The 20202-nt window shown below is 51.4% G+C and overlaps 1 protein-coding gene across 1 annotated transcript; it reads left to right on the top strand.

The window, feature by feature from the left end:
- Positions 1 to 4071: 4071 nt before the first annotated feature.
- On the top strand, positions 4072 to 7367 carry LOC142922752 (zona pellucida sperm-binding protein 2-like). Its single transcript, XM_076063600.1, has 6 exons — positions 4072 to 4174; positions 4562 to 4689; positions 5702 to 5891; positions 6378 to 6513; positions 6655 to 6748; positions 7038 to 7367. Exons 2-6 carry the CDS (start codon positions 4563 to 4565, stop codon positions 7295 to 7297), a joined length of 807 nt encoding a protein of 268 aa, XP_075919715.1. The 5' UTR covers positions 4072 to 4174; position 4562; the 3' UTR covers positions 7298 to 7367.
- The last annotated feature ends 12835 nt before the right edge of the window (positions 7368 to 20202 follow it).

The raw sequence follows: 20202 nt of genomic DNA, 5'->3' as shown, positions 1-20202 counted from the left end.
AACCCAACGTGGGGAATAAACTGAAATGCGATGTGAAAGATAGATATTTAAAAACAGTAAGTGCAATCTTAAAATGTATTCTGGACTGAATAGGTAGTCAGTGGAGGGACCGTAAGATGGGTGTAATATAATGACGCTTACGGGTATGAGCGAGTACTCTTGCAGCTGCATTCTGCACATATATGTGTAGTGAGTTCAACTGAGTCGCAGACGTCCTCTTGGAGGCAACACAATTATTTAACACCAACACATGGTCACCAAAAAAATGCCTTCATGGAACCCAGCTTTCATGTGTGCTCCGCCAGGGCTCAAGTTGGTTCAGTGAAGGTCCGAGGTGGTATCTCTGGCGGCACATCTTCATCCGGGATTGCTGTTGGGCGTAGCTCCTGCATAGGCGAGGTGGTCAAGGTCCGCGATGCAGCTTGTAGCAGCGGCCAGAAAGGTCGGTCGGCTCCCGCCTGATGTGCTGCGAGGGGGAGCGGTGGCTGCATCCCTGGGGCTCTAGCTCACTGCGTATCAAGTGGCGGCAGCGGCTGTGGCTCCTGGGTCTCTGTCCGCTGCGTGGCGATAGATGACGAAATTTAGCAGTCTTTTGAAATACGTGGTCAACCAGGTTAATGTCTAACTGTGTTGTTGGCCTATTGGTTTTGCGTAACCTTTTGTTTGTAAGGTTTGTTGAGTTCTCGTCTCTCATCTTCTTGTTGTATTTACCTCCGTGCAGTTTACCGTTCTCTATGTGCTATGTGCGTGATGTCCACCCTATTTGTTCCCTCGCTATGTGTTTTACCCCATGTCCACCTGATGTTGATCGCTTGTGTTGCATTCGAAACGTAGTGATTATTTAAAATTTAATTTTATTTAGTTACATTTTTTATTTGATTTCTACATATGTGACTTTACCGAAAAAACCAATGAGTATAGGAATTTGGTGTTGTTCTGGCTTGTCGACCTCGGCTCCTAGAACTGCGGGGATCGGCGGCTGCTCAAGTTGCACAGTATCTACTCCTTTCCCCTCTCTCTCCTCAACGATCGCTGTCAGAAACCAATCAATGGCCGAGGTATGGCGGTCCAGTCTGTTAACTATGTGTTGCTAGTCTTTTTGTCTTAGCGATACTGGTTCCCTAGTCCGTGGCGGGGCCTCCGCCTCTTTCGGGAATTTAGCTATCAGAGGGTTCCGGTTCTCGATGGGTTCCAGTTCTCGGGGACCTTTGGCACTTAGGGATGACACCTCTTCCTCTAAGGGAGCTCCCCTCCCAGTCTTTATTCGGGATACGCTAGACTGAATTCCACCACTGCCACCATTTTTTTTTTAAAGTAGAACCTTTATTTCTATTGAAACGTATGTAGTGCCGAGTGTAATAACCGCCACACTCGTAATTATTATGACTATCTTCAGCCCCGATGGTTTCCACCAAATTGTTTCATGAACAGTCAGTGCCAATGATTTTCATTCAGTTGTTTCTCGAACAGTCAGTCCCAACGGTTCAATTCAGTTGTTCTCGAACAGCCGGCCTCAATGTCGTCCACCTTGGCCGTCGATTAGTCCCTGAACAAGTGCCCCGTCGGCGGGCCTCGCTCCTCCTCATATACTTGCTCAGCCCCGCCCCTATCGGACAATGGCCCCTCCACTCGACTGCAACACGTATATTCTTTATTGAATGAGTACAGTGCCTTCCGGCCACCTGTTCCCAAATATCTTAACGTGTGCTTTCTAGCACTTTCTTTGTAATCGTAATGTCTTCTACACATCGATAGGTGTGTGTACACATACCCATGTATGTGGACAAGGTTTATGTATATGTGTGTGTATTTTTGGATAAGTGCACGTGTGTGTGCGTGTGAGTATATGCATATATTGTGAGCGTTGTCCACGTAGAGGAGGAGGGTGGTGGAGGGCAGTGGTAACATCTCGTGTGGCCTCACAGCAAGAAGGGGCCTGGGTTCGATTCCCGAATCGTCACACGCAGGGATGGGTGGTCAGCACCACGCCCGGCCGCCTTTGTCTCCCCATTGACGAAGTTTAGACAGCACTTGAGGCTAAGTAGATCTAGGGGACGGCTAGGACCGGTTAATATAATCGTGCTAACTGCCCAGGCTATGGTACAGTTACACAACGAAAACGCAACAAGCAAAAAGTGACAGAATAAGAGCATAGGTAAGGCACCAGAGTTTTATTATAAGTTTAGCAATGCAAATGTGCAGATCAGAAGTTCGTTTCCAATTCCCTTGAAGAAGTTGTGCAGCGCCTCTTCGAAACAAACAAAGCCACCGTGGCACTTACTGCGACAGCCATCCCCAGCGCAGCCACTCCCAGAACAAGGACTGGAACAGCACTTACCACATAACCACAGAAGACGTGAAGAGAAAGGGAGCGAGTGACTGAATCCATTAAACTACGGCTTCCACGTACCGTGTAGGTCATGGGGGGCATTTTCCTTGCCTCCTATTTCGTAAACGGGTGCAACAGGCTGTATTCAAAAAGGCTGCTCACCACCAAGGTTAGCCGTTGCCAGGAATATACCTCTGGTGGCTGGGTTTGGAGCTCGGGATGGAAACCACTGCATTCCCAAATTTAACTTCCCAAAGCAGGGGAATGCCGAGAGTTGGGAGAAAGAATCGGTTAAGCGTGCTCCTCTGCAGGGGTTCACCCTGGCTACAAGTAATAGACCACGAGGAATACAGTCACTGTGGACGGTCTCATCACTCGCAAGCTGTAAAGATGGCAAAAACCCTCCTCCAAACTCCGCTACACAAAGGATCGACGCTATGGGGAAACAGGACACTGAAATTGGGGGCTAAGTCATACGATGGACTGCACTTGTTCATCGATTATCTGGCGAGTGATTATCTGCCGGTCCTGGGCCTTTCTGGCGAAACCGGCATGCAATTGAGAAATCACCAGAAAACGTCTCCAAAGGCTCTACCAGTCTGGCGATCGGCACCAATTGCGTGACAAAAAAGTAGCTACGCTTGATTTCAGTGTCAAATATTAGTGTATCTACAATATTCCTGAGGCTCCATATAAAAAATATTGACTTCACTGCGGTCTATCGTCGGCATATTGATGGCACTTTGTCATGCGATAATATGATATTGGCAAACAAAGACCTATGCTTTAAAATGGGAAGGGCCCGAGGATTGATTCTTGTGATGGCCGTCATCCAGCTTGATGAATTGATCGACCATATAGTTATGAGACGATCCACCCCAGTGCCGTACTGGATAAACCGAACCTTGGCTGCCAGATTTTAGTAGCCCTCGTTCAATGGTGTCAAATATCGTGTGATCCAGTCATATAAGTTCTTGGAGACCTAACTGGGGCTCTTTAGTTAAGCTACCTCCGTTCTATAAAACTTCGGGTAGATCAATACTGCAATGGGTTGAATCTGCCTGTTGCAGCACCATTGCCAAGTAACTACTTCACATGCACTCTGACCTTCGACTTATCACCTGTGGGATGGGGCACTAGTTGGTGGGATCACTATGGCTCAAGCCAACATTTTAAAGTGGTGTTGCATTCATTATTTTACACTGGTCTGGGAAACAGCCCTCGCCGAACGAAATATTTTCCAGGTGGACAATCCGTTGCACTAGTGCGTCCACTTTCGATTTGGGAATGGACATGTCGAGATGGTTTTTTTGGCAAGTTTACGAAAAATATCGAAACTTCTACCACTAACGTTGGTCTGGTTTTGCGTTGTGTCCAGGTTCATCAAACTCTGTCGGACCAGGAAAATGTGGTCCCTTCAAGTTAGATGCGGCCATATCAATCATAGCTAATTTATTGCTGAAGACAATCGCAAGTACTTTGCATAGGTCTTGGTGACGTTCTGCATCAGACCCTTCACGATGCACAACTCCTTGATGTGCAGAGCAGAATAATGCACGAGTTTCTAAAGAACAGCAGGGTCCCTTTATGATTGAGTGTCAAATGAATCGAGTGCCAAAGCATAATTTATGGGGATCATAATATCTCATTTTGAGCCATCTCAACTCTTGGATAATACCAGGTATCATGCTTCTGCTTGATCACTCGATGGCATTATCGTTTTGTGTGACCTACTTTTTGTGTCCAGTGGAGTGGGCAAGAGCTCGTGTACGAGTTACAGTTGGCCTCTGAGCGGGAGCTCTGCGTCGATGGAAACGTCGCAATCACCAAGTCGTCCACATACAAGTAAGCACTGCCACCACCCCTCAGCAAGTGCTCTGCTCATGAGGGTCAAGCACGAGTCTTGCAGAGGAGACCCACCCCAATCAATGGCCACTGTCCCTGCGACATTAAATATTTGCAGCATTCGCCTGCAGAACCATGACCAATCTGCTTCCATAATCAACGATTTAATTTTCAAATTTGGGACATTCAACGCACAAGGGAGACTTATCTTCGTCTCGCATGATTTTAACATCTCCTGAAGTAGTAGGAATATGATTTATAGCTAATGTAAACACGGTGTTAACCAAGGTGGTCCCTTGAATGGTACGTCTGCAAAACACCCTGCAATCTATTTCTGCCGTGAGGGCGTGGTGCATACCTTTATGGCGGGTGGTGTCTGTTTACCAGGATGGTTCTTCAATGCCGCTTCCTTGGAAGTGGCGACCTGCAGCTTGGAGTGCAGGTGAGCACTCTGCCACCGCCACCTCCAGCCACGGCCACTGGACCCCTCTCCCTGCTGCTCCAGGTCTTCACTGGTGAGTGCTGCCTTCTCCCACACCGTGCACCTCTGAGCGGACAAATGCCACCTTAGGGGAACACAGGTTGTGGTGTCGCTCTACCCAGGGAAGACTTGGGTCTGTATTCTCCGTATTACCTCTGGCTGGATGCCAGCTGTAAGTTGTGCTTATTTTATCCAGTGCTGAGATGGAGCTCAACCCTGCTTTAATTTCCATTTATTCAGGCTGCATGAGATTTTGATGCATCTGCAGCATTAATCGGCATGGCTGCTGGACTTGAACTGCAAACCACTGCAACAAACGGACAACGTGCTAGGCTGTGCTGTCAGAGTATTGTAAACCTGCAAACATAGTTCTTAGTTAGCCATAAGTTAACTAGAACGACTTGCACATTCTCCATGGTACGACGTTTAACCTCAAATGCTAATTTCTGCTGAGATTTTGAATCTATCAGCTACCAGCTGAAACCATATTGTTAGTGTGGGGCCAACATTGATAGGGATGACAATACCCCTAATTCCCATGGCTCCACCAAATGGGTCTTTTTGCACACCCCATCAACCAAAACAGTCTCCTTGAAGGCATTATTTAAAGAAAAATGGGAACGCTTTCTTGGCCTCATTTGTCTAGGTCACCTTTGCTTGAACGAATGGGTGTCAATAGCTTCATTGGTTACTAATTGGCTAAATGGGACTAGAGCTTGGCCAACTTTTAGCACCTGATTCCACCCCTCCGTGTGAAACCGTGCCCCTTACAACATCTACAGACATTTAGAGATGCCGTTGTATACACCCTATTTTGCCAACCATGCTAAACGGAGGTGAGGGTGACGATGTATTCTGAAAATACAAATGAAATATCAACCACGGTTTCTATGCCAGGAAAATGTTGATCTTGTGCCCTGGTTCAATTCAAAAGTAATGCACACGTTTTGGAGGATTTGTGCTTTGCCTTGTCCAATGTGCTCTCTAAACAGGACTTTTACGCCTCTAATCCAAATTTCTTGTGAACCATGTCCGCACTCTGCCAGACAACTCCTACACCACGCCGTACCAGCCCTGGCAGTACCCGCTGGTAACGCTTCTGGGAACGCCGCTCTACGTGCAGACGTCACTGCTGCACCGCTCTGACCCCACACTGGTGCTCTTCCTGAAGGACTGCTGGGCCACGCCCACGGCAGTTGACACCGACCCCACGCAGTGGAAGCTTGTGACGAATGGGTGAGGCTGGGCGGGGTAGTGCTCTCTAAACCCTCTCACTGCCACAGCAGGGCCTGCAGAGGTAACCTGGTTCGAGGCATTGGTTGTCTTTTTTTTATTCCCCCACATAAGCAGAGTTATGCTAATTACGTCCTTTTTTAAATGACAACGGCTTGTGTACTGGCGTCGTTTAAACAAGATTGCAGTGCCATCCAAAATGTCGATGGCCACAATGCTCCTTGGTTTGATGTTCTGGATGTTAACACAGCCATCCTCTGCCTCCCAGAGCTGGTGGTTTGTACAAGGCCGGCTTCATGCAGTGATGGCTGCATCGCACAGATGCACTGCAAATTGGCATTTGGGCTGCCTGGCTCATCGTGAACATGTCTTGTCTGTAAAGCTGACCTTAATCCTCGCGTGCAGATTTAAATAAAGATGTGTGCATTCAATCCAATGCATGACACTTGCGTTGGCTTAAGGGTAAACGGCACTTTTTTGCATGTGCAGCTGCCCCGTGCAGTCTCCTTGTTGCAGTGTGTTCTTCCCTGGTGTTGCTGACCTGCCACTTCCTTCTCACTACAAGCGTCTGGCACTCCAGGCCTTCGCCTTCATGAACTCTGACCGCAGCACCACCCGTGACGTCGTGAGTGCCTGATAATTTCAACTTTAAAACCAGGTTCTCATGGAGGGATGACATGTGCTTTGTACAACTGAAGAGGGCAGAAGGACTACCTAATACATGTGAAACTTTACTTACTGGCGCGATGCATTCTGTCTACCACAGGTGTACCTACACTGCTCTATCCTGGTGTGCGACAGCTCCAGCCCCAACTTCGTCACCGAGTGCAATCGGCAGTGTGGACAGACCAGGCGCTACAGTGAGCACCACCGCAACCTCTATTTAATATCTTGCGCTTATTTTCCTAGAAAAGACTCGCAGAGTAACCCTTTGCCAAGATGACAAAGGGGTTTTCATTGTTGGTGGTAATGTTGCTATGTTTTTCTTATTTAGATCACGTTCACTGACTTTGCAGACTGGTTTTTGACAAGCCGTGGCATGCCATTAATAACCTACTCATTTGATTTTCTGATGAACTTGACCTGAAGCAAATGGTGTCCTTTTTGTATGGGCCAGTGGTCATCAACCGATTGTTCTTGTTTCTCCAGAGCGCAACGCTGTCTCTGACGCTTCCAGCGTGGTAGGAAAGCACGTGGTGTCGCTGCAGGGCCCCGTGCTCTTTGAAGAAGCTCCTGTTAACGACGCTACTCTGCTGCTGCTGGAGGATCCCTCCTCATCGTGGGCCTCGGCTGGGACTCTGTCCCTTCTCCTCGTCATTGGCACAGCAGTCGTTGCGCTCCTGTCTGCTGCCATTGCCGTCAGGAGGCGCAGGAGCCGGGCTGTGGTGCTCGACGGGAGTGGATATTGATGACGGCTTGTGATTGCTGGAACTTGCATAGCTTGCTGACCATTGTCAAAAATAAAATTCTGACATACGCTACTGCTGTCCTGACCATTTACTAGGATTGAATGCATGTAATATGTAGGAAGTATTAGTGCTGCATTTGGCCACATTTCTTCCCAAAGGAAAGTCCCTCGATGGCAGAAACTTTTACTAACGTTTCGGCCATTGGCTTCTTTAAACAAGAGCACCTTGCGATGCATAAATAATCTGAATCTAGATTTATTTTATTTAATATGTAATAAAAAAAATTCCCTTACCATGCAAATGTGGACATTATGTTCCAGGGACCTTTCCCATCACACTAACAAGCTATATCAAAGGTCGATCAATAATGTGGGGCAAGGGGGGAGAAACGAAATCTTAACTTTAACTAGCATCAAGGTAAGATTGGGTTGTGACATTACAAAGCATGTCCACATTGTCAAAAATGCTCGCCTTCTGGAAAAGACGACCACCCCACCACGCTATGGAGGCTTGACTAGATATTCTTTGTGGCCTTGTGCAAGCGTGCCTTGGTGCTTCACACCCCTGGGTGCTGATGCAGTGGCGACACGTCCGTCTCTAGCTGCATTAGGGTAATTGCTGGAGAAACTCTGCCTCAACGCGGTTCCTCATGGTTGATTCCTTGGGCATGGCCACCACAAATGCTAATAGCCAGGAGTCTCCCGTCTACACCTGCCTGAACTCTGGGACCTGTGTTAAACCATCTGCCTGGAAAACTCGGCTGTTAGGAAGACCGTTTGCATCCAAACAGCCTGGAAATCGGACCCCCTCACAGAACATGGCCTCCCTTCCTGAAAAATAAACCTGAATAGCGTTTCTCCAAAACTCCCTCGCACTGTATGAGGAACGGACAACCTGTGAAGACCATTTCGCATGGACTCAATTGTGCATAATAACAGACGTATGATGACGCATGAACTAGTACTCTATTGTCGAAGATTTGAATGTTCCTTCTAAGTCAAACCTGTTACTATAAAAATGCACGAACTACTTGACCTATTCTTGGTTCTTTCGGTAAAGTCACGTTGAAGGGAAATAATACAATATATATAAAATTCTCACGACGTTTCGACTAATACAGTTTGCTACAGTCGAAACGTCGTGAAAATTGTATTGTTTTATATATTTTATTTCCCTTCAACGTGACTTTACCGAAAGAACCAAGAATATGAATTACTGCAGTCACGAAAGCTTTAAATCAAAATACTTGACCTATAACTTGAAATATCATAGGATAAAATTACTTTATCCTGAACTGATAACATTTGTAATATTAATGCCTGGCACACACATACGCACTCTTCTGCCTATGAACGTCATTTTGCCTGCGTTGTAACGCTTTAACATGCAACTATTGGGTGTACATTGCAACAAGGTACACTAAGCCAACAAATTAAGCCCCCGAATGAACACTCGCTGTTAGTTTGTATTGGACCAAGGATATAAACAAAGTAATTCAAAATACAATGTACGCTGATCTTGATGATAACTGAGCCACGACGCATCAGCACATGCGTGGTTTCCTCGAGCAATGCAAACGGTTGTTTAGTGTTGACGGGAGGTTCTGGCGCTAAAGACTCGGTGGTCATTTTGTTAACAATAAAAAATGCCAAGAAAAAAAACTCGACAAACGAGTGGAAGCATTGTGACGTGCAAAACAAAGGGAGGAGTTGCCGCGCTCAACAGCAACCAAACAATGAAGGCATTTCGGCAGCACGCGCTTTGTAAACAGCAGAGCAGCCTGCATCAAGACAAGCCAGACTGCACCATTAATGTTGCAAGAGCACGCGCTGAGAATAATCCTGGACAGCGTGCATGGAGACAAGCCAGACTGCGCAAAATCTTCTGCAGCACAGGCTAAGAAAACACTTCAGCTCGTTGGAAAGCTTTTTGGTGCTGTGTGCCTCGCCTGTCGCCCCCACTGATGTCCTCTTCCCACCCCCACTCCCCCCGTTGAAATGTGTAGTTATTGCTATCGTCGGTAGAAACTACTATAGTTACCAGACCTCTCTCTTGGCTGTCCATAGAAAAAGACGACGATTGCTCCTCTTGTGGGTGGGTTAGCACTTTCGGCGTTTGTGCCACGTCAAGTGGCTGTGGATGCCGATGCGACAACCGCACACTCTGCTGCAGATCGGACACGTGTGTTGGATCTCGGATGGCCTTGTCCCAGTTGTGCGTTGGTGTCTGGGGGTGTCTCTGGGTGCATCTCTCGCATCTCCACAGTGAGATGGCATCTTCCATGTGCTGAACTTTTTTGGCCCAGGTGGACCACCAAGTGAACCTGTCCAGCGCCAGGGGTTCCAGGATGGAGGGATTGATGTTACAGCGCTTCAGCAGGTCCTTGCTGTGGTCCTCGAAGCACGTTTTCTGTCCTTTAGTTGAGCGTTTGGCTGAGGTGAGTTGGCGTTAGAGAACTCGACGGGGGAGCAGGTGATCAGGCATGCGGATCACATGGTCAAGCCAGTGGAGATGTCATGTAGCCATGCTTACCTCAATGCAGGAAGAATTGGTGCACGTAGGGGAGAGGACAGAACCGAGATAGGTGAAATGGGGTAACCAATTTGATGTGAACACCACCGATATTGAAGATAGGCAGTGAGGTGCATGTGTATGAGAGTTGAGCAATTATTTCTGTCTTCTAAGTATTGATTTGGAGGCCCACAGAGTGGTCGGAGGAGACACGGTTGAGGGCGTGTTGCATGGATTCTGGGGTATGAAGCATGGGTGCACAGTCGTCTGCATATTGCAGTTCAAATAACTGTTGGCGTCTGGTTTTTGTTTGGGCTTGGAGGCGTTTTAGGTTGAAGAGATTTCCATCCAGATAGTACTCTAGCTGGATTCTGTCGATTGAGTTGAGGGAGTTGTGTGCAAGGTTTGTGATGGCAGCAAGGAGCATGTTGAATATTACCGGAGCCAGAACGCAGCCTTGCTTGACCCCGACCTCCATTTTGAAGGGCCCTGATTGAAGTCCATTAAGCACCACTCTGGCAGGCATTCGTTTATTGAACCGTTTTAGAATGTTATATTCTTAGTTTTTTCGGTAAAGTCACGTTGAAGAGAAACAACACCCCAAGTTTGATTAGCTGCTGCCAGAGTATCTCGCTGTTTATGGTGTCGGATGCTTTGGTGAGGTCGATGAAAGCTATTAAAGTCTTTGTTTTGATCCTGACATTTTTCCTGCAGTTGTTGTGGCACAAAGATCTGCCTTTCCTGAAGCCCCACTAGGATTCTGGGAATATGTTTTCGGATAGCTGCTCTGCGAGCCAGTAGTGCATTTTCCTGGCAAGGACCTTCCCGTCGACTGAAATAAGTGAGATACCTCTGCTGTTGCCGCAAGCCTCTTTGTCACCTTCTTCTTGTAGATAACTACAATATTCACGTCCTTCCATTCCTGTGGGATGGTTTTGGACAGCCAGATGAACTTGATGAGAAGTTGCAAGCAGTGATGGAGGAGGTATCCCCGTGCTTCAGCATCTCAGCTTGGAGGCCGTTGGGTCCAGCACTTGTATTGTTTTCCAGGCCTTTGACTGCATGGTCGACCTCAGAAAATCGTGGTGGAGTGTCGAGTTCATGAATGGGCGGGATATCAGGCAGTCTCGAGGATGAGCGGGTCTGTGGGGTTTATGTTGTTGAGGAGATTATAAAAGTGCTCTGCCATCTCTCCAAGATCTCTTGGTGGTCCTTGAAAAGCGCGTTGCCATCAGCAGACCTGACCGGGGTGATTACTTGTGTTGAGGAGTCCCCGACGCCTCACTCGGAGGCTAAGGTAAGGTAGGGGCTTCCGCCAAGGTTTTATTACAAATCTTTAACAATACACAGGGGTGAACAACTCCCCAGGGGTTAGGGGTCCCGGGCTAGGTCCCGACACAGCCGGCTGCCCTGTGCTGTCTCCTCTGCCCCGGCCGTGGGATCAACCAACACGGCCGATCGAGGAGCACAGCCACGTCTAGCCTGGCACTGTGCTCTCCCCTATCCCTAACCTCTTGCACCTCGCTCCCCGTTTCACCCTTCTCAGACCCTACTCTCCTGCTACGACCCCTCTTACGTCACGGGGTCCCCTTTTTATCCTTCAGGAGCCGTGACGTCACTCTGTTGCCCCGAGCGCATGACGTCACGTCATCGCCCTGGACAGCACAAGTGATGCCACTTCCCCATCCTACTCCTCTACATTACCCCCCCTGTGAAAAAAAACAGCCGACCCGGCTGCAAGAAAACCCCAACCTGAAGGCAGCACGGCATCCCAGGCATCACAATAACAACAACCAAATGAACGGGAAAAAAAAAGTAAGACGGCTTCTTCCGGCCGGCAGTGCCGAGCGGGCGGTGGGGCTGAGTCCGACGAACGGCCGCCCAGGCCATCACCGGAGCCGCATCCCCCTTGAACGGGTATGCGCTGCTGGCCCGCTTCCCCGTGTGGCGTCCGCCGCCGGTGCAGGTGGGCTGTCCGCAGGCAACAGGCCCACCGCCGTAGCCTCTGGTGGCCGGGGGGTCCCCGCCGGCGCTACTTGGAAGGGCCCTGGGGGCACACAAACAGGGCGAACGCCGCCCCCGTCAACAGGACCAGGCCGGACAGGCACGACGGAAGCATCACCCGCCGGCCGCCCCGGAGTTGGGGAAGGATCCACCAGGGTAGATGGAATATAGCGTTTGAGCTGGGACGGGTGCACTATCCACCGCCGGCGTCCGAACCGAATCCGGACGCACTGCGGCCGGGGGACTTCCACGACCTCAACGGGACCCTGCCAAGGGCGGCGCAATTTGGCAGATGTGCCAACCGGGACCTGGGGACAATACAGCCACGCTTTCTGGCCCACTACCCACGGGAGGCCCGCTGCCTGGTGTTTGGGCAGCTGATCATTAGCCGCCTGCCGGCCAGCGGAAATCTCGACAGCGGCCTGCCATGCATCGCGCAGCCGGTCAAGCGCGACTTTCAAAGGGACCAGCACAGCCGACCCCTTCCTGGAGGACCCCACGTCCAGTTGGACGTGCACCGGGGGCTCCGGCTCCCTCCCGTACATTAAATAAAAAGGCGAAAATCCCGTTGAGGCGTGAGGAGCCAACCGATACGCTGCCAAGACCCCCGGGACGAACAGGTCCCAGTCCGATTGAGACGTGTTCACATGGTGGCACAGCATGGAAGTGAGGGTGCGGTTCAAGCGCTCTACCATCTCGTCCGTTTGGGGGTGGTAGGGCGAGGTGAGGATTTTTTTGGTGCCAAGGAGGTCACACACCTCCTTGAGCAGCTTAGACAAGAAATTCCGCCCCTGATCCGTCAACAATTGTTCCGGCGCACCCTTGTCCAACACGTACCCCTGGACGAACGCCTCGGTGATAGAAGAGGCCAACTGATCGACCAAAGGCCACGCAACAGGCCAACGTGTGAGGTACTCAACGCCCACCAAGAAGTATGTATGGCCCCGTTGGGATGCAGGGAATGGGCCCAAGATGTCGAGCACCACGAGTTCATTAACGCGAGAAACCCGGATGGACTGCAGCGGGCCCGATCCTGGACAACTGGGGCCTTCCTCCGCGCGCAGTCGTGGCAACCCTTCAAAATCAGTGCCACGTCACCCTCCACACCTGGCCAGTAATAGTCCCGCTTAAGGGTCAATAGGGTCTTGTGGTAGCCAAGGTGCATAAGCCTCTCGTGAATGGCTCGGGTTAATTTACCACGTAGGCTAGTGGGCACAACCACGCAATAGCGTTCCAATTGGGCATCCCAACGCATGAGGAGTCCGTCATGCACGGCGATCGCTGGGGCCGCCGACGAAGCTGAACCCTGGGCTGTACGTCCGACGCGTTGCTGTTGCTTCAGCAGGGAGGAATCATCCATCTGCAAGCTGGACCATACCTCCCGGGGGAGTCCCAGGCCGAAATCTGCGGATGTCGCCGCACCCGGGGGGGTTGTCGTCGCTGCCGATGCGACCAACTGGGCCGCGACGTCCCCTGGGGCCTTGCAACGGCTAGAGCCCAGGGCGCAAGCACACCCGCCGCCTGCCGGCATTCTGGACAAACCGTCCGCATTTCCATGCAGTGCCCCCTTTCTGTGGATTACGTCAAAGGGGTAATCCTGGAGCACCTCGAGCCAGCGGGACAGCTGACCCGAGGGCTGACCGATCCTCAGCGAATATTGCAGGGCCGCGTGGTCGGTTCAGACTGTAAACCGCCTACCGTACAAATAGGGCCTATACAATGGACCAAAAAAAACTATGGCCAAAAGCTCCCTCCGAGTCACGCAGTATCGCTGTTCCGTCGCAGACAGAACCCGACTGCCGTAGGCTACCACCCTCTCCACCCCATCGACCACCTGGGCCAATGCCCATGTCGCTGGCATCGGTGTCAAGCAGAAAGGGCTTCGAGAAATCGGGGTACCCCAAGGGCGGCGCATCCGCCAAGGCCGTGCGAAGCGTCGCAAAAGCAGCCTCCTCGCCCCAGTAAAACCTTTGGCCTTTGGCGGAGAGTGTGTGCAGCGGCTTCGCAATCGTCGCAAAATCGCGGACAAACCGGCGATAGTACGATGTGAAGCCGACGAAGCTACGCACCTCCGTGACAGATGTGGGAGTCGGCCACGTCCGGACACAAGCCGTTTTCTCCGGGTCCGTGGTGACACCTGACGCACTAACAATGTGTCCCAAATATTTCACCGATGGTTGTAGCAAATGGCATTTCTGGGGTTTAAATTTCAAGCCCGCAGTGCGCACTTTGACGAACACAGCCTCGAGGCGTTGCAAGTGCTCGTCAATCGTACGCCCAAAAACAATAACGTCGTCAAAGTAGATTAAACTAGACTCCCACTGCAGCCTCGCCAAAACCATCTCCATGAGACGCTGGAAGGTGGCTGGGGCCGAATGAAGACCCATAGGAAGCCGATTGAACTTGAACAGCCCCTGGGGCGTGGGGAACGCTGTCTTGGGTCTAGAGACTTCGTCCAGCGGCAATTGCCAGAAGCCGGAGAGAAAATCTAGAGTCGAAAAGAACCGCGCGCCTGAGAGGGCGTCCAGGGAATCATCCATGCGAGGCAATGGATATGCGTCAGCCACCGAGATCTTGTTAAATTTACGAAAATCAACGCAGAACCGGAGACTCCCGTCCCGTTTCTTGACTAGCAGAATAGGGGCACCCCAGGGTTAGTAGAAGGGGAGACGATATCCGCCGCCAACATTTCGTCGACAGCCAAGCGGACATGCTCCTTTTCCGCAGGGCTAAAGTGGTGGGAATTAAGCCGAGTAGTGGCTGAGTTGTCCGTATCTATGTGGTGTTCCAAAAGAGTAGTGCGACCCAGATCAAACTTACTTTGGCTAAACACATCCGTGAACCTCTCGATGAGTTCGCGGAGTTGCCGACGCTCCCCGGTGGACAACGAGGCATTCTCATCGCACAACGTTGCGATCCACGATGCGTCGGAGTCCCTCGCACGCATCACGCCCGCCACGACTCCTCCATCTGGGGTAGCGCTCTCGGGTGGGGGAGCCGGGGTCGCATGCGCCAGGACGGCACCGGCCGGGATTACGATTGGCGTGGGCCCCGAATTGAGGACCTGTAGAAAAAGGTCCTGGCCCCCCGACACGGCCGTCAAGGTGCCCACCAATCCCATCGTCCTTGAAAAGTAACTCGACGGGGACAGGAGGATACCTGTCTCCGTGGAGCCCCCCTTCGAGCGGTCTGCACAACCTAAGGGGTAGCAAGATTTGTGATGCCGGCGGCACGGTCACCGCCGCCCTATTCAAGGCCCGCACACTGGCAACCAAGGGAGACAGGACGGTAGGCGATTGTAGGAATTGCAGCCGCCTCCCTGACGGCAATTCCACACAGCCCTGGTCAACGACAATTCGAATGGGCATTCTAGACAAAAAGTCGGTCCCCAAGAGGCATGGAACTGCCAAGGTCTTGGAGACCAAAATAGGCCCGGCCAACTCAATCTCGTCCACCCGAACCGACGCTATAACTTGGCCCAATATGCCCAAACTGCTGCCGTTCGCGGCGCCACAAGCCCAACGAACCGGCCCTAACGGACCGACGCTGCGGGGTAGGAGCTTGAAAATGGCCTCTGAAATAATGGTGGCAGACGCCCCCGTATCCACCAAGAGGCGAACTCGCACCCCCTGCACGCAACCCGCCAACGCTGAGGAGCCAGCAGCTGCCGCCACCATCTGATGCACCAGCGCGTTCCAGTGGCGGGTCAGCCTGGGCCATCCAGTGGGTGACAATGGTGGTGCACCCGACCCCTCGAGGACAACCATCTGATGATGAACCCTAGCCCCGCTAGATGCATGAGGTGAGGGGGGCGGCCGCGCAGGTGATGCGTCGCGACTCGCCTGGGGCCCTGGGCTCGATGAAGGTCCGGGAGGAGTTGGAGCCCCCTTGCTGAAGGCCCCCGGGGCATTCCTACACCCCCGCTCAATGTGGCCCTGCTGACCACAGCGGAAGCAGGTCACCGTGGCAGTGTCCTGCTGGCGGGAAGGTCCTGGCTGCCCCCGCTGCTCCGGACAGCGACCACCCGCCCCCCTCCCGCGACGACCGGGCATCACCAGGTCCGCGAGGGTGTCCACCCTCTGAGAGGCGGCCTCCTCTTCTGGCGCCGGGATCCCCGCGCACGCCGCCATCCGGGGCTGTTGGCGGAGGGAGAGGTGCGCCTGGATGTTTTCGGCCACCGCCAATGACGTGATCTGGCGATCGCTATTTATGGATAAAGCGATCCCCAGCTCGCGTGCCAGGTCGAGTAGCCATTCCAGGGCCATCGAGTCCAGTGCCCTGCCCTGTATATCACGGTATGTGGCCTGTGCCAAGGCCAGGAGCGAGCAGCGGAAAACCAATGGAGATTCCCCCTCCTCCAGCCGCCGTAGTGAAAACTTCTGGCGTGCCCTGGACGGCGGCTCGAGTACATCGGCCATCCGGAGGTACACTGTCGGAAGCGTAGCCTTATCGGCCGGGGGAATGGACTTGAAGACCTGCATCGCCTTCTCGTCCAGGTAGGTCGGAAGGGCCCCCAATGCCTCCTCCATGGACCAGCCGACCGACATATATGCCGCGTCGAACCGTTCCTGGAAGGCCAACCAGTCGCCCACTTTCGTGACAAACGGCGCGATGTGGGGTAACCGGCGCAGCCCCTGGCCGCGCGGTGCGGCGAGGTATGGAAGCCCCCCGACTTCCGCGGGCCACCCTGCAACCACGGCGTGGTGCGGCAGCGTTGCGGCCCCCATAGGCCACGCCGAAGACGCGGTGGGTGGCGGCGGAGTTGCGGCCCCCATAGGCCATGCCGAAGACGCGGCAAGGTGCGGTGGCGCTGCGGCCCCCGTAGGCCACGCCGGAGACGCGGCGGTATAACATGGCCCCGCGGTGGTCCCTGCGGGCCACCCCGCAGGCGCGGCGACGGATCGATCTGCAGCCGCAGCCACAGCAACCTCCCGCGATGCGGCGAGGGGCGGCGGCGTTGCGGCCTCCCCGGGCGACGTCATAGACGCGGCGAGGTGTGGAGGCGCCACAGCACCCGCAACCCAGCTGTCCGCGGCGCCGTACGGAGCCGCGGTGCCGGCGTGCGTGCCTGCGGCGGCCTCCGCATCCACGGCATCCTCCCGCGACGCGGCGTGGTGCGGCAGCGTTGCGGCCCCCGTGGGCCACGCTGCTATATGGCGAAAAAATGGGTGGATTCTTACCCTCAAATTTCCGTACCACGGATAGCTACGGGCACCGTTCAGACGGACGAGTTCGTCCATGGTCGGAACAGAGGAGGGGGAGAGAGACAGCTGCGAAGCCCTAGTATACTCCATGTTGTAAACCATACCATTAACCGTGGTGTGAGAGGTATTAAGAGGCAATGCTGGCGAAAGAGCTGCGGTCTGAAGGTCATCGTAAAATTACAATTAATTAAGAACAGAAATTATTTAACACATATTTTCAGTGGTTACTAAGCCTGAATCCATCTTCTCGGTTGAAATTGTCTGATATATAACGACTTATGGTTGGTAGCTTAGCTGATTGGAGAATATAGAGTTTATTGATAACATGAAGGTAATTTATATTTTAGTTTTTATTGGTTCACTATATAGTACTGTGAATAGCTCAGATGTGTAGTCATTTCTGTGACCAGTCACTAGCAAATCACCCAGTTATTTCAATGCTAAATTCGCCTAGTTATTTCAATGCTAAATTCTCCTGTTTGATTTGTACTAAGTGCCTCGGTGAATGTGTATGCTCTGACTTCAACGTAACTATTTCTGTAGCAGTTACAAGCGAATCACTCAGCCATTTCAATGCTAAATTCTATGCTAATCCCATTATCAAGGGGTGCCTCTGCGGATGTGTATGCCTTAATTTAGCTATTTCAATGCTAAATTCTATGCTAATTCCTTTTAACAATGGGTGCCTCTGCGGATGTGTATGCTTTAACTTTTAACATAGCTATTCCTGTGACCAGTCACAAGCTAATCATTCAGCCATTTCAATGCTAAATTTTATGCTAATTCCTTCGTCAAGGCTCTTTGTTCCTCTCACACAGCTTAAAAGCCGTGATCTGAACGTGGCTCTCTCACTCCAGCGCTGTCCTACCAGACAGTCTCGCTCCCTTCACCTGATGAAGGCCGCTTGTGTTGTGGCCGAAACGTCGTGAGAATATTATTGTGTTATTTTATTTTATCAATTTATTATGTTATTCTCATTCTACGTGACTTTACCGAAAGAACCAAAAAAGATGAATCATTGCAGTCACGAAAGCTTTAAATCGGAATTCAACTCAGTCCATGTGTTGTTTGGGTCGAGGGCGTTTGGGGGGAGTTTTTTTGTGACAACTGGATGCTTGAGAGCATTGCAAGTTCAGTCTCTTATTTGGGGCCTTCCTTGGATGGCTTGGACGGATCTCAACGCAAACTTGGCTTTGATCATACGGTGATCAGTCCAATATTCCACCACGCATGGCTCGGGTTACTAGCACCTCCTTATTGTCGCATTGACGGATGATGATGTCATCAAGCAGGTGCCAGTGTTTATAGCGGGAGTGTTGCCATGGGTTCTTGTGTTTGTGCTTCAACTGGAACAGGATGTTGTTCGGAGCATAGGGAGAGTAGCCGCAGCCCGTTGCTGTTCTGCTTACCCAGCCCATGTCGGGCTAGTACATGGTCACAGATCTCGTGTTCCGAGCCCACCCTGGCATTAAAGTCTCCCATGAGGAGTAGCTTGTCGGTTCGCAGTGTGTTTTTAATGGCAGTGACGAGAGCTTTATTGAAAGCCTCCTTGGCACCATTGTCTGCGTCCAGTGTAGGCCTATAAGCACTGATGAGTGTGGCAGAACGCCGCCCGGCCAAGGGAATGCGCCACCTCCTCAGCCACTCACTAATACCAACAGTGAATTCAGCGGCGCATTGGATGATTGAGGTTTGCATAGCAAAACCCACACCTGGGAGGTGGCGAGCATCTTCTGGATCACCCTTACAGAAGAAGGTGTAGCCCTCACAAGCATCTGTCAGAGTCTTCTCCATGTAAGAAGGTTTCATTAAGCGCTACAATGTCAATGTTGAATTCTCTGAATTCATGGGCCACGAGCGCTGTCCTTCTGTGTGGTCTGTCGGTTTTTTTCGTCAGAGTCCAGGAGGGTGCTGACGTACCATGAAGCATCTTTAAGGGGTAAACAAGTCTTGGATTTCCTTGAGTTTCAGACACTGAATGGAATGCTCTGGTGGTAGCGGATAACCACCCGGAGTGAGTGGAACAGATAATTTTAGATCACCTTTTTTCGGTCCTTCCCCATCAGGGATGAGCAGTGCGGGGCTGTTCAGAAACGATGGAAGTTGTCAAGGAGACATGCTGGCCCCCCCCCGCATCTGTGCAGAGTTTGGATAGATATTCCAGTCACATCCCTGACCTGCATCTTCCGCTATTTGCTGTCACCACAGCGCAAAAAAAACGGGGTGGGGGGGTGGTCTAGAAGCCTGCACTAGAAGTGGATTAAGGTGAGGGGAGGGGAGCGAAGTCCCGACGCCCACCACCTTCATTCAAGCCAAACAGACTCAGGTGGCCTGAGGAACTCACGACGACCTTCATCTGGCCAGAGCTATAGGGGACAATCAGTGATTGATTTGCTGAATACCACCGTTGCAGGTCCCCACCACAGATTTGGAGTCAGAGTTTTTTACACTAGCCAAAGTTTACCCCATAAGGCAGTGGGGCAGTGCTTCGCAAGTTATAGATGCCTCTTGGGACCACTGCATCTCCAAGAACCCCTCCTGGTTTGGCCTGGTGTCGTGGGACACCAGTTTCCATGAGCTGCCAATGTGGAGGCATAGTAGGAGTCTTGGTGATGGAAAGGCTCTGTACTGGCAGGGAAAACTTACGCACTTGGTTTCCTGTTTCACTATGATGGTTAGCCATCGGCAGCATTTGACAGCATGGGTAGAAAACACAGCAAGCAAGCGAGCAGGCAAGCAAGCAAGTGGGCATACACCTATGCTCATGATTACTGCACGAGGTGCATCACATCACCCTGGTGTTTTAGACAACCACCAACCCAAAGGCAGTAGATACGACTGTAGAGTAAGTAGATACTGCTGTGGAATCCGTAGATACCACTATAATCAGTAGATACTACTGTAGAGTCAGGAAATACGACTCTAGAGTCAGTAGATGCTACTATAGAGTCAAGGAGTTACTACTATAGAGTCGGTAAATAGTACTGATCCTACTGATCCTATTGCATCTTTTTACCCCCACTTTCTATAACTTTTGTCATTCAGGCCTTGTGGAAGGCTCTCATAGTTTTGTTGACGGACAAATGTCCAGACAAACTGAACACTTTCATATTAGCTTAGTGTTTGCATGTATATGTTATGTTTTTTGAGAGACGACAAGTTTTCAAATATATTTTCTATTTTCCC

This window comes from Petromyzon marinus, unplaced genomic scaffold (genome assembly GCF_048934315.1).
Source record: "Petromyzon marinus isolate PM22_M1 ecotype Great Lakes invasive population unplaced genomic scaffold, UKy_Petmar_22M1.pri1.0 PM_Scaffold_162, whole genome shotgun sequence".
Classification (NCBI taxonomy): Eukaryota; Metazoa; Chordata; class Hyperoartia; order Petromyzontiformes; family Petromyzontidae; genus Petromyzon; species Petromyzon marinus.
This window is presented reverse-complemented; position numbering and strand designations above follow the sequence as displayed.

What these genes read in the sequence shown, in the direction of transcription:
- LOC142922752 (XM_076063600.1), top strand. Translation starts at nt 4,563, where the DNA reads ATGGTTCTTCAATGCCGCTTCCTTGGAAGTGGCGACCTGCAGCTTGGA. An exon ending in TGGAAGCTTGTGACGAATGG is followed by an intron (nt 5,892 to 6,377) that starts GTGAGGCTGGGC and finishes TTGCATGTGCAG; the next exon opens with CTGCCCCGTGCAGTCTCCTT. An exon ending in GCAGCACCACCCGTGACGTC is followed by an intron (nt 6,514 to 6,654) that starts GTGAGTGCCTGA and finishes TGTCTACCACAG; the next exon opens with GTGTACCTACACTGCTCTAT.